At 40.6% G+C, this 17,140-nt stretch overlaps 1 protein-coding gene across 3 annotated transcripts in view; it reads left to right on the forward strand.

Moving 5' to 3' along the window:
- LOC131255882 (GBF-interacting protein 1-like) overlaps window positions 1-17,140 on the forward strand; it is a 54,443-nt gene that overhangs the window by 5,535 nt on the left and 31,768 nt on the right. For 2 of the 3 annotated variants that reach the window (XM_058256803.1, XM_058256801.1), the window contains exons 3-5: window positions 4,485-4,599; window positions 11,721-11,844; window positions 12,110-12,756. In XM_058256803.1, the coding sequence (XP_058112786.1) occupies window positions 4,485-4,599; window positions 11,721-11,844; window positions 12,110-12,756 (886 nt within the window). The remainder of the gene's footprint in view (window positions 1-4,484; window positions 4,600-11,720; window positions 11,845-12,109; window positions 12,757-17,140) is intronic. The other variant, XM_058256802.1, reaches the window with a different exon arrangement.

The raw sequence follows: 17,140 nt of genomic DNA on the forward strand, positions 1-17,140 counted from the left end.
GTGTTTTTATGGCTATGATCATCCATGCTGAGAGATTCTTGTGGATCACTGGGCATGGTACATGTGTCCTACATGGTGTCAATGGATGATAATCAAAATGTTACACGTAGGAAGCTTGATCCATGCAGATTGTTGTCCCACAGTGGCTTTCACATTTAACAATGGTGGATGGGCTAGATTTGATTGACGCATCTCTCATATTGTCCCCTTTGTGCCAGAATTGCCCGTAAGCCAGACCTAGGGATGACTGAAACAGGGGGTTTACAAGAGGCTACCCATGGTCTATTTGGGAGGGAACTGGGAAGGGGGTGTTGGGAGGGAGGGGAAAAGAGAGGAAGAGACCCAAGGTTTGAGAAGAGGAAAGAAGAAGAAAAAAAGTTCGACAATTGTATCCTAGGATTTTAGAAAGAATGCAAGTTTCAAGATTTTCATGGAAAATTTCCTTTCCTGGATCAGGATTTGCATCCCTTAAAACCATGGAAAAGAAATTCTTTTGTAATTTTTTGTCATGCATCCAAATGACCCCATACAATATGATAAATTTCCTGTTAGTCCCATATTGTCCAAGTCTTCTATACTTAATGCTCTGATGTAGGATGGGTGAAACTAACCTAAGATGTAAGATGTGAGATCAAATACGCATCAATTTCAGCATTCAACATGTAAAATCAAACACATCCATATGATAAATTCAAAAAATTCAGATTAGCAATGCAAATGGCCTAAGCTATCACATACGCGGTGCACTAAGGTATAAAGTATTACAATAGTGGCCCACGTAAAAGTAGGGACTTCCAATCTAGTGTGGGTAGTGCAACATCAATGTGAGAAAACAATCACACCAATAAAACTAGATTTGGGGAACGGGTTTATTAAAAAAATATGATTTTCGTTAGGGGTTTTGGAGTTTAGAGATTGAGGTTTGGGGATTTTGGGAATTAGGGATTTAGGGGTTAATGAATCTAGGGATTAGGGCTTCGTTATAGGTAGGGCTTGGAGGGGACTCATGGAAGGAAAAGTGCCAAAAGGGGGGCCCACACATGGCAGCCTGTACAGATGCGCGCGCGTGTGCGTTCGTTCTTGTGTAGTTGTGGATGAGTAGGGGGAAAGAGAAAGGAGATGGATTGGGTTGGGTTTTGATGGGGTTAGAGGAGTTGTAAGGGAAGGAGGAGGAAAAGTGAAGAAAGGGTGTACCTTGTTGAAGAAGAAAGAGGAAGAAAGACACATTTGAGGAATCTACCACCAAGCAAGCTTCTACCCTTCTACAATTCAATTGGAATGGAGGGTTTTGGAGGGTTTTCTTACAAACCCTAAAAGAAGAGGAAGAACACCTTTTCAAAAGAAGGAAGACTCTTTATTTATTTATTTTTTCCCTCAAGCTTTCCAATAAGGTTGGACATCCCCCCTGCTTTTATGTTAAAACTTTAAAAAATCACAAACATGCCACTCACTTAAGTAACACGGTCCATCATCCAAAATAAGCAAACTAAAACACTTACCATCGATCTTAACCATCAAATAAATCCTCAAAAAAAAAAACATAAATAAAACAAGATCAAGGCCCCATCTGGAACTCGTCTCCCATCCATAAAGAGAGCTGCGTTGATGTAGATGGCCGCCTCCGTCTTTGGTACACCCAAGTAGGTCCTCTGATGTCCCCATCATGCTCTTAATCGTCTGATTTAAAAACTGTGGATGAATGTAACTTTGTTCAGGTTGTAATTTTTCTTCCTATCTTAGCATTTGCTTTGGAGGGTTCTCTTAATAAAATAATGTCACCTTTTGAAAAAAAAGTTGGAACTCTATATCTAGATTTCAAATTACAGTAACAAAATTCTTTATATTTCTTTCTAATTTTGGGAATTGAATGTTTATTAAGGGAAAAAATATTTTTTTGGTAATTAAGGGCCTGTTCGATCTTCCAATTTCCTATGAAATGCACGGTAAATGAGCCATCATTATCATTTCCTGGTGTTTGTTTAATAAGAAATTATGGCTCGTAGTTCGAGAGTCCAATACACTTGTGAAAGGAGGTAAAGTAAAATGTAATCGTTACATATTCACATTACACAACCAACATTTTTACAGTGATTTGAGTGTGAAACAAACTATGTAACAAAATCATCATTACAGTGTATGTGACAATGACCACTGAATTACAAGAGTGAATAATCATGACCCGTTTGCGACCATTTACCATTGTAATTGGAAAACCAAACGGGCCCTAAAAGGTATGTAAATGGAAATACCAAAATTACCATTTGCACTTTAGAAAAAGGTGCAGGCTTAAATCTTTATAAGCTCCTTAGCCCACCTACACAATACATTCATGCAACAATGGAAGAAAAAGAAAAAGAAAAGGATTTTTTGGTAATTAAAAGGAATGTAGATTTTTTTTTTTGAAAGGTGAAATTTTACTTATCAGAACGCAAAAACAGAACAAAGAAAAACAGGCCAACAACAAAAAGATACAGAAAAGAAGAAAAACCTACAAGAAGCTAGAGGAAACCTAAGGAGCTAAAAATACAACAACAGCAAGCGCCACAACTGGGATATCCCTCAATAGACATTACGGGGCCCAGTTCCACATAAATTGGAGGACCCTCATGAATACCCCATCCTCCACTCTCCTCTTGTTGCGAAAGCATCGGCTGTTTCTTTCAGGCCAAATTGACCATAAGACCGCTAGAAAAGCTACACGCCATTTCCTCCTCCCCAGCTTTCCCCCATCCATAGCATGCTAAGCCAGAAGGAGGTTATCAATAGATCGCGGCATAACCCAATGGACCAAAGCAAGAGAGAGAATCCCGATAAAAGGAATGTAGATGGAAATACCAAAAAGACCATTTGCACTTTAGAAGAAGTTGTGAGCTTAAGTCTTTATAAGCTCCCTAAGCTCACCTACACAATACATTCATGCAACAATGGAAGAAAAAGAAAAGGAAGAAAAAGAGGAAAAAGATCCATTTTCTTTCCCTGACTTAAATGCCACACTGAACATTCTTGCCAAAATTTTTCCAGAATCTGTACTTTGATCCATGCCTTTTTTTTTTTTTTTTTGTTTTAAAAAATATTTATTTATTTTTACCTTTTGGTGGTTATGGTTCTTCCAATTTATTTGGTTTGTCCATTAGTAACATCTTTTGCATTGTATATGTTGGCCTGCTGTAGGCTTTTTGCTTCTTACATAGGAGAGTGGCTTTCATTTTTGTTTCTGCAGAAGGGTCACCTCACCACTCTCTGTATGACTACATGACCATTGTTGATGCTAGTTAGGAGTCATTTTTCTGATTGATCAGAGACTGTTGGATTTTTTTACGAAGAAAAAAGAAAAGAAAAAAAAAAAAGAGTCCGTTGTGCAGTGCCTTGTCTTCTTGATACAGATGTGATTCTTTTGCATATGATGCTTTTTTTTTTCCTCCATTATTTGTTGTGAGAGGGAAGGATCTCTTCCACTCAGGGTTTAAATATCTGTTTTGATCAATGTTGTCAAATCGCATATGCCATTGTATGCGATCAGCATATGCTGTTTGCATATGCGATCGCACAATCGCATATGCCATGGCATATTTTTTATAAAATAATAAAAAAATAAAAAATGGAAAAAAATTTTAAAAAATGAAAAAAATCTTAAAAAATAGGAAAAACTTGCCTAATTAGTAAACATGATTGGATTGAGTTATTTTACTTATTTCATTATAATTTGAGTGTTTCATTAAGTTATATATTTAATTACTTATATTATATTATATAAATTTTAACAAAACAATCAAGCTACATTAAAAGAGAACTAATTATTATAAACTTCTAGCAAAGAAATTTTACTGATAAATGGATAACTTGAAACAACTTACAAGTTATAACTTACAACTTAATATACAAAAAGTAAGCACAACTTATAAAATACAAAAAATAAACATACTTGAAGTAATTGTAGAGAGAGTAGAGTAAGAGAGAGAGAGTAATAGATTTAGAGCTTTGGAGTAGAGAATAGTGAAAATGGAAGGGATATGAGTGCCTATTTATAGGCAAAAGTTATCCAAATTGAAAAAATAAAAAATAAAAAAATTGCTTCCACTCTGATTATTAGGAAATATGCGATCGCATATAAAAGTATGCCATGGCATACTTGCCAGGATCGCATATGCCATGATGGCATATGCGATTCGATCCGCAGTATGCGCATATGCGATCGCATTTGACAACAATGGTTTTGATCTTGAATGTGTCGTGTCGGTTTCATCCTTATGTGGCTTGATTTGGTTAGTTTCAGCCAGTTGAGGTTTTGACTCGTCTGACAGACTGAAACAGAGTTGACTCAGTTTTGTTCCAAAATGAGTCGCGAACTAGAACTGGGATTTAAAACCCTGCTTTCATTTTGAGCATTTGAGCATGCGAACAATCGTTGCATTTGTAGTATCATAGTTTTCTTTGTACGTTTCAGTTAATCAAACCATTTAATGCTTGAGTATTTGTTTCTGCAGAGTGTGAACACCAGAGAGCCTACTGATTCTAGGTGGAGATCGAACATGCAGGGGCGAGGTGGGGGTAGGGGTGGTAGGGGGGGCTATTCTTCTCGTTACGTCTCACATGGTATGGGTTTATCTTTTATTTTGAAACTTACATATATATATATATATATATATATATATTCCCTGAAATGAGTGAAATTTCTGAATTCTGATGAAAATTCGAATTAATATTTAAAGGCTTATAGTGTTTGGTCATCTTTTAATGTTGTAATCAGTCTTATGTTTGAATATTTATTTATTTTTTCATGGAAGATCGAAATCTTATCAGTTTGTGTTGCATTTATTTGACCTGAATTTCATGGTTGTAGTGATGTTCACATTTTGCATTTTTGCCATTGCTTTGAATTTGAACTGCTGTGATGTGCTGCCTTTGGAGTGTAGAAAGCTGTCCTCATGGTGGTGCAACCCTTCACAAGAGAGATCTCCTATGCCATGGGAGATGGTTCTAGGTTTAGGTTTTGGTTGGATAGAGATTCGAGGTCGATACTCTTTGCTCGGATTTTCCTAGCCTATTTGGGATAGCAGTTGAGGAGAACTTTAACATCTCTTGGGTGGTGAGTTCAGGGAGGGGTTGGTTCCTGAGCTTCAGGAGTAATTTGTTGGATGAGGAAGTTGACGAGTTTGTTCATATGATGGATTGCATCTAGCAAGCCAACATCTTGCTTCTGAGCTAGACAAATGGGTGTGGGATGCGGGCAAGTTGGCCAGATTTTTGGTGAGATCCTACTTGGTGAATATTGGAAATTCAGATTGTTGTCTAGGGATCTGCTTTCATGCTTATGGAAGTATAAGGGGCCTCCTTGCATTTATGTGTTTGCTTGGCACGTTGGCAAAAACAAGTTGCTGATGATTGACAACCTCAGGAAAAGAAGCCTTCCTATCACTAACGGCTGCCCTTTGTGCCTTAGAGACAAGGAGTCAATGAACCATCTTTTTATTTGCTATCCTCTGCTTTTGTTGTGTGGGGGAAGTGTACTAAGCTTGATTGGGGTTGGATTGGGTGATGCCATCTTTGATAGGAGATTTTCTAGGGGCCTGGTATGGTGGATTGAAGGGTTGCAAGAAGAAGTTGTCTCTATGGCCTCTATCTTTGCCTGCGGTCCTTTACGTGATTTGGGGGGGCCACAACAGTCGGACCTTCTGAGATAAGTCATGTCAGGTGGATGAGGTGATGTTTAAAGCGAAAAGTCTGATTTAGGAATGGGCATATGCAACCAAGATTCATGGGGATTTTCATTGGGATTCATGTTTCCTTATGTTGGATCTCTTGCACGCATCAATCATGCATAAGCTTATAGAAAGCTTAGAGGGCGGTGAAGGTGTGTGACAATGGTGCTCAGAAGAAGATAGAGGAGAATGCAAAAGGAAACATGAATGATACCAATGCCACTAGCTGTACTGAGGCTAAGCTATGAATGCAGTAAGCCGTACCAAGGCTATGCAATGCAATACATGAGTACTGGGCGCCATACCAAGGCTATACAATGCAATACATGAGTACTGGGCGCCATACCAAGGCGATGCAACATAAGGCTTATACAATCAAATGCCAATGCAAGGTGTAATGCAATCATGCCAGTCCTCATAAAAAGTCTACATATCAGTATAGTTCCTCTTTAGGGAAATCACCGGGGTCTAATACACTACATGCTAACTGCTGCTTTGCTAGCCACACAGCCTAGCGAGCGTAAGAGACATCACTACCCGCCTGTGGACAGCCAATCACCAACGAGGCTCGACGGTAGCAGACCCATTCACGAGCTGGTCAAACTCAGCCTAGCTATTGCCCTCTCTCTCAGGCGGGTAAGGCCACACCCCATCCTAACCGACCACGTTGCAGTGAGAGTTGCGGCCTAATGGTATAAGGCCCTCATGCGCTCATGTTTTCCACTCGGTCTCGGCGCTGGGGCGTCCCCTCGGTACCGTAGAAGTTTAGGGGCTTTCACACGGGGATATCCTATGCACCCCAATGCTCAAGAAACATTTCCGGTGTCCAAACCATCCATGATATACCTGTGGATGCTACTACCCTGATGAAGCAAATGCGAATATCCATATGCTATGCAATACCAGATGCATGATTCACACAATCAACCATGCATTAATCCCAAGCATCCACCGTGCTCAAGAGGGTAAACTCTATCCCTCGTGGAGATACCAACATGTCCTACACAATGGCATAACCATGGCCAATCATACCTCAACCAAGCATGCATATGATGCGTATGGGAGTGCGCCATGAAGATGAATAAGGGTGCCAATGAGGTGAATGAGAAGATGTAGTCTCTACCTAACCATGAAGGGTCTAGGCACTAAACCAATTTCTCATAAGGAATACAACCTCCAGTGGGAGCCCATTTACCTGAGGTAACCCATGAGACTAAGCATACAAAGCTAGGGTATAGATAATATGGAAACGGGCTTAGCAAGGGACTAAGGTGGGCATTCAACAACGCTTAGCAACTAATGGACCTAGAGGGGTCCAAATGGGGACTTTCAACCACCATTGCCCCAAGGCATCTAATCCACAAACCACATAAACATAAGGCCTAAGGCCCATATCCAAACCATATGCACATAGGTCCCACAAAAGGCTTAAGGAAGTAGGTCCAATACTACCTCTAACAATTATGGCCTAAGGAGGGGAAACAAGGCCCAAAGCCCAAGTCCCATTGGCCACAAGACCCATACATTTAGGTGAACTAAAGGGGCAGCCCATGGGCACAAATACATGGCCCAAAAACAAGTCTAAGTTGGGTGGAATGGGCCCCTTTGCATCAGCCCAAAAACTAGCACATTTAAGTGGGCAACCAAGCGCCCAAAACCACCTTTATCTAGCCCACAAGTCCATCTAAATGGTGGAAATCAGCCCAACAAATGGTTGGGCCAAGGTGGGACGTTCCAGCCCACCCTGGGTCCACTAGGAAGTCCCAAAAATCTGGTCATACTTGGGTCCACAAGGACCATAAAAAGGGGTAGCCAAACTATGCACTAATCAAGCCCAAAAAAAGGGCACTAATCAAGCCCAAAATATTACCAAAATAGGTGTGCATCATGCACCCCGGCTTTCTCAATAAGGTGGGCCCCACATCTCATACAATTTGAGTCCAAAATAATATTCATTTGTGCCCTTACTGAATTTTCAGTCCATCAACAATTTGGGCCTGCTGAAGCCCAGATACTTGTTAAAACATGTGGAAAATATTTCTATAAGGGCCAACAATATTTACAGGAGGGCCCTACAGATGGAGAAAGAGGGTGGTACACACAAAACAGGTGGGCCTGCTGCTGGGCTGCAGGCCCAGGAGCAGCCCATGGCCTGGGCGTCCTGGCCCATACACACATCAAAGTAGGCTCCATACATCTCTGAGGTGGCCCCACATAGGATGTCCACCTAGGGTGGTCCCACACTCCACGTGGGCCACCATAGAGGGGGGAACGGCGTGGACACAAAACATACATCATGGTGGGCCAACCCATGGACAGTCCACCTTGCCGGATGTCTAGTAGGGGACGCTGGTCCAGCTGGTTGGCCCCACATACATGGTCCACATGGACCTCAGATACATCAGAGGTGGGCCCCCAGTAAACATACACAAGTCTAGCTGGGCTGAGGCCCAAAATTAGCTACAACTCAAGAGGACAACAAGGTAGTAGAAAATTCCAGCAATGTATGTTGCTGTACCAACTTTGGGCATTCCAATGGAGTGGGTCCAGGGCCTCTAAAAATGTGAAAATTCAGGGCCAAGGTCCCTCATCATGTATATAACAAAGGAAAGTCCATAAAGATGACCCACCATCGGAGAATATTTTTAAATTATGGTTTTATGTGAGACAATGTTGCTGGAATTTACAGCAAAGAAATCCAGCATCATACCCATATTGGCCCACTCTTTTGGAGACCCAAATGAGATCAGTTGAGGCTGAAATTTGGCATGCTTATGGGTGGGACATACTCCTTCAAAAGACATATATTACTTGGTACAAAACTCCCCACCAAAAGCTCCCAAATCTGGCCTCAAGTTGACCCAAAACCTGTCCAGACAGTTCTGGATAGCAACATATAACTGGAAAGAATTAAATATAAACATTATTTAAAATGAGATTTAATCCCAAAAAATCATGGGATGGACCACCCCAGTGGGCCCCACAAACATCCAGACCTTCCTCAATGACAAAAACCCCTTACATGTGCCCCATTTAGGTGGATTTTTTTGGGGCCATATGTCCAAGGTGGACTGTCGTGAACGTCCAACCTTCATGGACGGTCCGGATTTTGTTGGTCCACAAGGTGGGCCACACACACATGATTAGAGGTTATCTACAAGGGAAAAACAAAGATCTGGCCATAAGCAGGGCTCCGCCACCATGAGCCCTTCAAAATCAATCACAACCATACATCATGCATACACTAACAAGTACATCTTAGATCTTAAACATGTATGGGTCTAGAATCAAAATCTAAGGTGGGGATGCCACCTTCACCAGGGATCTAGGGTCTAGATGACCCAATCATGCTATGCTATTAAGAAAACTACTATGATGGGGCTCATAGAGAATGGCCCCATGCATGGATCATGCATGCACATGGTGGGCCGTTGGCCACACCCATCGGATTATGTAGGATCTCCACCATTAATTGGTGGGTCCTACACCTCCCTCATGAAAGAAAGAAGAAGATCTAAGCAAGGGAATTAGAATTTCTATTCTAGGAGAGTACCCACCTCTTGGATCTTCAAGCTTCTACCATCACCATGTACCTCAAGCTTCAAGGGTCATGAATCTATGGCCAAGATGGGATTGTAATGGTGAGATGAAGGGGAAATAAGGAAGAAAAGGGGCTGGAATGGAGGGAAGATGGGCTGGACGTCCAAGGCTAGCAAGGAAAGAAAGAAGAGAAAATGAAAGAGAAGGGAGAGAGAGAAGTTGTTGTAGGGGAGTTATGATTGCATGTAAGGTTTTGGGAAGAAAAAAACAATCATGGATTTTCTTGTTTAGAGAAGCAATGATGGGTTTTGGGGAAGAAAACTCATCATGAGTTGCTAGGCTCTAGGTAGGCTAGGTATCTAGCTAGGGTAGCCTTTATGGTAGAAGGTGCATTATGGTGGGCCCCATGGGAAAACGTGTACACCCTACTAGGTGGGTCTCACAAACATGATCAAATACTCAAAATGATGCGCGCCTACAACTTATGATATACACAACTTGGATGGACGCATGGGACGCGGCATTGGAACCGCGGCAACGATGCGGACAAGATGGCATAGGTTTCGGGTCGATCCGAGTTGGGTCAACGTGACCGAATTCAAGGACGACCGCAAACACTATCCGAAGGTCGCGGGTCGCCAGGATTCGACCGGTAGGACCGCGTGACTCAAAGAAACGACATGCATACTTGTTATTGGGGAAGGTCTGGATGTTTGTGGGGCCCACTGGGGTGGTCCATCCCATGATTTTCTGCGATTAAATCCCATTTTAAATAATGTTTATATTTAATTCTTTTCAGTTATATGTTGTTGTCCAGAACTGTCTAGACAGGTTTTTGGGTCAACTTGAGGCCAGATTTTGGGGCTTTTGGTGGGGAGTTTTGTATCAAGTAATATATGACTTCTGAAGGTGTATATCCCACCTGTAAGCATGCCAAATTTCAGCCTCAATTGATCTCATTTGGGTCTCTAAAAGAGTGGGCCAATATGGGTATGTTGTTTGATTTTTTTGCTGTAAATTCCAGCAACATTGTTTCACATAAAACCATAATTTAAAAATATTTTCTCCGATGGTGGGCCATCTTTATGGACTTTCCCTTGTTGTATATATGATGAAGGACCTTGGCCCTAAATTTTCAGATTTTTAGAGGCCCTGGACCCACTCCATTGGAGTGCCCAAAGTTGGTACAACAGCATACATTACTGGAATTTTTTGCTACCTTGTGTTCTCTTGAGTTATAGTTGATTTTGGGCCCCAGCCCCCCCTTTGTATCTTGAATGATGCCTTTTCATCCTTTTGTATAGCTTTGTTTCTTTAATAGAATTTGCGTTAACCTTAAAAAAAAAACTGCTGTGATATTGATGAGGACATCACATTACGTATGCCTTTGCGTACGTATCAGAGGAGGCGGCCGCCCCGATTTCTATGTGGCTAGACGAAAATCCATGTTGAAGATCCCATGTGCATGTGCAAGCATTTGGAAGACCCCACGGCCCACACTGGGAAAATGTACATGGGTGGCTTTAGGGAGCAACTTGGACTGTTGGATTTGAGGGACGTGATGATCGGGCTGTTGTATCGCATGGATTACATGATCGGGCTATTGATCATGGATGATTCTTGTCATCATTAGACATTTATGTTTTAGGATTTAGTTTAAGATTGATTTATGCTGTGGACATGTTATAAGTGGTTTTACTTGATTTTTCATTAGACTAAGGTTATTTTGGTCAAAAGTCATTGAGGAGTTTGAACTCCTTAATGTTGAGTTTTCATTAAAAAAAAGGGAACTCGATTGTTTTCTCTCTCTAATCTTCAAATGATGTGAGGATATCTTTCATGTGACTTGGAATGAAGATCAGTGCAATGCCTATCTTCATCAACGGAAGTGCGATGCCTCCTCCTATCCCCACACTCATATATCTTTATCAACAATCGAGGTTTTTCTTTGAGTTTCATCTTTTCTTCTTCTCCTTTTCTCCAAAATCCATCAACAACCTTCCAATTCTCCCCCTTATACACTTTTCTCGACAACCTTCCAAGTGGGGTGTGTACTAACAAGCTAACCACACACACACAAAAACAAGCAAACAAACCCGACACTACGTCATAAACAAAGAAGAAACATCAGTAGGCTTTGCTGCTTTTACAAAAGATGCCCATTCTAAATAAGTTACATTTTGCTTCAGTTCTTTTTGAATAAATTTTATTGCTTGCTCCAAAAAGAAAGAAAGAAAAAAAAAAAATAGTAACTATACTCTTCTGATCTTTTATGGACAACCTCGGTGACTTAATTGTTAAGTTGGTACCATCGTCGAACATTTATTTTTTAATGCATGGTAATCTAAAGTTTACTGCTGAAAACTTCACATAGATTGAATTATACTCTTGTGATTGAAAATCTCTTTGTTGATACTGCTGAAGATTCAAACTCAATGTTGTTTCTGAATGTAAACCTTGCATCTTAATGGCCTCGGTCAGATGCTGGTGGTGGAAGGAACATTTATTCTGGAAAGGAGAATGGAGTCAATATAGAGAGAGGCAACACTTCCACTTCACCTGTTTCACAGGACACAGAAAATAAGGCAACGATTCCAATATCTAGGTAAACTTTAGTCAAACTTTTCCTTTGTATTGATTTTTCATTCCCAGGCAACTAAATCATGTTATTAATATTGTTAAAAGCTTAAAACTGTCATTCCTTGAATAAATTTGAGGCAGCTGATTTTAAGCACTTTGATTATGCATTATATAACTTGAGCCTTCATGCACTGTTTGTTGGACCAAGCAAATGGTTGATCTGACATCCCGTTTTTCATATATTAGATATTAGCGACTGATTTAACTTTTAAATGTGTCATCTCTTGAAGCCATGTAACTGGAATGGCCAATGGACTCACTAATGCAGCACATGGGAGTTCAACTCATGAGCACGGGTCACAAGTTTCAGGAAGCAGTGGTATTCCCACACCTGAAGAAAGTTCGGCGGTTGGTGACAGTAAGACAGGGAGTGCACCACCACCTGCCGCTGATTTGAAAAGCACCCCTGCAACTGTAACAGGCGGGCCACTCGGACAGCCTGCACCAAGTTCTGATCAGTTCTTAGCTACCATGATTCCTGCATCTGTGTCAGGAGTCTACTCCTCAGCATCTGATCCTGTGCTTGTGCCGTCTCTTGATACGCGCGTCCCTGGTGTTGTTGGTACAATCAAGCGTGAAGTAGGCAGTCAAAGGACAGTAGTCGAACTGACTTCTACTGTGACTGCCCTGAGCAAGTCTGTATCTCATGATGTAGCAGATTCTGAACAGTTGTCAGCCTTAAATGAAAAGGCAGCTTCAGAAAGCAGGATCCCCTTTATGCATGGGAAGATATCAAGCAAATCACAGGGAGTGGAAGGGAACCAGCTTGTTGAGGCATCTCAGGCTGTATCTTCAGCTTCTCATGCTGGCTTTTCGTCCAGTAGGCCTTCATCTAATTATGGGAATAGGTCCCAACAAGTTATTGGGCCTCAGAAAGGTAACACATACCCATCACGCATGACTTGATCTGCTACAGTATCTCCAGTTTTGCTCATCTTAATTTTTGAAGAAAGCTTGCAATGATGGTTCTTTTGCATATGGGGTGGTAAAATTTTTCATGCTGTATTTATGTTTTGTGCTTACACGCACGCACGCAAAACCCACCACCCCCATCAACTTCTTATTTTCTTCCTAGCAATTTGGTTTTGGCTTTTAAATGATAAATTGTTAAAGGTATTGCAACCGGCTGCCAATCAGACATCAACCTTCCTCTTTTACCTTGGCTCTTGGAACTCCTTTCACATTGAAACCACTTCCATTCCATCACGATCCTATTCACCCCCAGCTCAACTCACACATGCATGCCAGAGGGTGAGCAAGCAAAGTAGGGGGTCATGGAAAGGCAGTTTCTAAGCAAACATTTAAGAATAAAGCATCCACGCACACAAAGGTCATGGATGATACACCCATTCTGACTGCTACATATTTGAGAAATAAATATTGTTGTATGTTTGAGGAATTGTATGCTTATCTGAGTTAAATACATGGTTCTACACTTGATGCATCTGTATATTTTGTTCTGTTTTTGGAACAGTAGTTTGTTAGGCAGCTCCTATCTGCACCACCCTGTTTGTAACCACGCCCATCCTTTTCACTTTTGGTTTTAGAGTAGTACAAAGCTTGTACTACTATATAACGAAAAGTGGAAGGGATGCATGTAGGGGTGTACACGAGTCGATCCGAGTCGAACTAGGCTCAACCCGGCCCGGTCCGGTCACCAGCCAAACCAAGCCCCGAACCTGGCCCGGCCCGGTCACCGAGCCAACATGTCCAGCCCGAACTCGGCCCGGTCAACAATCGGGCGAGCTCGGGCCGAGTTCGGACCTTACAACAAGTTCATGGGAAGGGCTTTGGCAGGTAATCCGCGTCCCATTACAAGGCCCTCGATCAACAGTTTAGATAGTTGAACTATAAACTCCACAAAAAATCTAACTAGTCAGGACATTATAATTCCTTTTTGTATTTGGATGAATCTAGGCCGTTCAAGTTAGGCCGTTCAACCGCTGCCATTCAAGGTGAGTGGCACGCCTTGATCTGGTGTCTGGACCTAACAACAGATCATTTCCCCAAAAAACATAAGAGAAAAATTCTGAAGCATGTACTGGCCTGGTCCAGGATCGTCTCAACTGAAAAGTTGTCACGCATGACAAACGACTGGTGGTAGATGTATGCAAACACGGCCATCACCATCTACAACAAGAACAAACATAATAAATACATCACATGTGACAGCAGGAAATCAACAAGCAGGCATCATTAAATGATTCGAATTCCATGGCTGTGAAGTTAACCCATACAAAAGAAGAAGAAGAAGAAGAAGAAGAAGCATGCAAAAAAAAACTCAGGGAGTAACTAAATGGCCATTTTGCCTCTAACATGTCAGAGACCAAAAAGGAAGAAGTGGGAAGATGGATACTTTGCTGAGGAGCAGGGTTTGGTGGGGTCGGGCTGCTTGCTGTTGCTGGGGTCGGGCGATCTCAAAAAGGTAAAGGGGAAAGGGACGGGTAGGTAGGGGCTTGAATACACACACACACACACACATACACACACACACCCCACTCGACCGAGTCGGGCCGAACTGGGACCTATTCGAACTCGGCCCGAACTTAGTTTCGGGTTGAGGAAAATGGCCCGTCCCGACCCAAACTCAGTTCCGGGTCGGGCCGAGTCGAGCGAGTTAACCGGGCTAGCCCGGTTCGTGTATAGCCCTAGATGCATGTATCTAGCAGTCAAATTGGGTGCCGCTAGCAGTTCCCTTTTATAAAATGAATGTGTTTAATAAACTTTCATATTCACAATGATAGCCCGTGTTTCTCTTAAGGGGGAGTTCACTGTCCTGATGCATTTGGAGGCGAATAGTGCTCTGATGCAAACATTCTATGCCAGCGAGGCCCATGGCATGGTTAATCATGTGGATGGTGGATGCTCCAAAAGTTTCCAGATTGGAGTATCCTAGCCATCTAGTGATTCCAATATTTGACCTTTCTCCAGACCATTGCTGTTTTCACCTTATTAGCTTTTTGTTTGTCTCCAATGTTTGAAAGATTAGGACCTTCCAATTTGTAGAGTTTTGGGGCATAAAAATAAGAGCTTTGTTAAGCCTACACCCGTGTTCAATGAAGCTCATGTATACATTACGCATGTGCCAGCATGGTATGATGGGTCCAAGATCCAATCCATCCATCAGTAGCCAGAATGGCACCATTATGTTGATGTCCTAGCCTAAAAACCACGTTGATCCACTGTCAGGTGGGCCATAGTTTGCATTTGCAAATGTATGGTTATGAAAGACTTGGCTGAAGTTTTCTAACCCATCCACTAGTTCCCAGCCAGTGTTATCAGTGTCTTGCGATATCACTGTTACGTCCTGCGATATGTCTGTTATCTTAGTTGGGCGATACAAACCCAGCTTTAATATCCATTTTTCATGGTATCGTGCAATATATTGCATGATATCATGATATATCCACTCTACCTTTATAAATTCTTAATATATTGTGCGATATATTGATACTGAGTGCAATATCGAAAGGTATAAAAGGAAAATATGCCATTTTATATGGAAAATCCTTAAAAATTCACATAATCAATATTTCACCTTCTTCTTCTTCTTCTTCTTCTTCTTCGTTTTTTTTTTTTTTTTTTTTTGCAAGAAAAAAAAATTCCTAGTACATCGTATGGCCATTTCAACCAGTCCACTCTAGTTTGCTGGAAGATTTTTTTTTTGAAATTTCTCCGAAATCGTGATTGGAAGCTTCTTGGGGCTGGGTTTTAGAAGGTGCATATTTTTGAGTTTTGATTCATTTATTTTATTTCAATTTTATATGTTGTAGATAGTGTCAAATGATAAGAAATCCATGATTCTTCATGTTTTGCATGAAAAATAGCATGAAAAGTTACGGATTCAGAGCTTCGATTTTGAGATTTAGGAGAGATGGGCCAAGTTGCAGAAAATTGGGTAAAAATCGAAATTTTGCCAAATTTTCCCAAATCGGTTGCATTCTTAGTGTCCAAACACAATATCAAACAATTATTAACTTGATCTAATACATTCTTGGCAATTTGGGGATTTTTTTGAAAACAAATTATTTTTTATTAAAAATAATTGAAAATGTTAAAAAAATATTTATTTTTTCGAAATCCACAGGTATATTTCTAGTTTTCTACCTTATTCTTTTGCTTTTGAATGTAATGCTTGTGTTTCTGCACATGTCTTCTTACATTTATAACTTTTATGAATTGACTTTGAATATAGTTGCACAAGTGATTGCACTTTTCTTATTTTTTTTTGAAAATTTTAAAAAAGAGGAAGAACAGAAAAAAAATCGGCACAAGTGATCCAATTTGCTTTTTAACCTATTTCATTATAATTTGTGTAATTAGTACCTAAGTTTCTGTTTTGTGTTTGGTTGTTCTTCCCCTTCTTTGTTTTATGTTTTTGGCTTTGCCTAAAATTCTTCATCTCTCAAAAAAAAACTTTGAAGTTCTAATTCACAAACAAGTAACAAGTAAACAAATAACAACAACTTCAAATCTGTCACGGTTGGGTGAATGGCTTGGGTTGTGGGTTTTCTCCCCACAGGCACGAGTTCCCGTGGATTACCCGATGCACGTGGTTGGCGGGTGATTGTGTGTATCCGCAAAGAATAGTCTCGCCTCAAAAGGGAGGCGGGGACACCCTGTCGTCATTAAAAAAATGACTTGTTAAAAATACAAAAAAATTTATTGATAAATAATAACTTGATGAGTTACTTTATTTGATGTATAAATGGCAAAAAGTACAAATAACAAACTAAGTAATAAAAAAAAACTGTAAGTTACACCTTACAAACTTACAATTATAATTTACAGTTTACAACAACAAGTTATAAAATACAACTTATACTAATATATACATTGATCCCTCTCTCTCCCACTGTGGCACATTGCCACCACCATCATTGTCATGTCATCATCATTACCATAAAAAAAAAAACAACTTGTCAAAAAATAAAAAATGAAGTATAAATGGCAAAAAGTACAAACAACAAAGTAATAAAAAAAGCTATTAAGTTACAACTTACAAACTTACACTTATAATTTACAGTTTACAACTACAAATTATAAAATACAACTTATGCTATTACATGCATCTTCTTCTTCTTCAACATATACTTCATCTTCTTCATCATCTCACAGAAGTTGCTCATCCACATCCAATGGTCGATCATCTTCTTCTTTTATCTCTTCAATCTCATTCTCATCTTCTTTGCCTTGACTGCTACTAGGCATCGTGCTACTGCTCGCCCCTTGACTGCTACTAGGCCTCGTGCTACTGCTTG

The sequence above is a fragment of the Magnolia sinica genome, chromosome 9 (assembly GCF_029962835.1).
Source record: "Magnolia sinica isolate HGM2019 chromosome 9, MsV1, whole genome shotgun sequence".
NCBI classification, from domain to species: domain Eukaryota; kingdom Viridiplantae; phylum Streptophyta; class Magnoliopsida; order Magnoliales; family Magnoliaceae; genus Magnolia; species Magnolia sinica.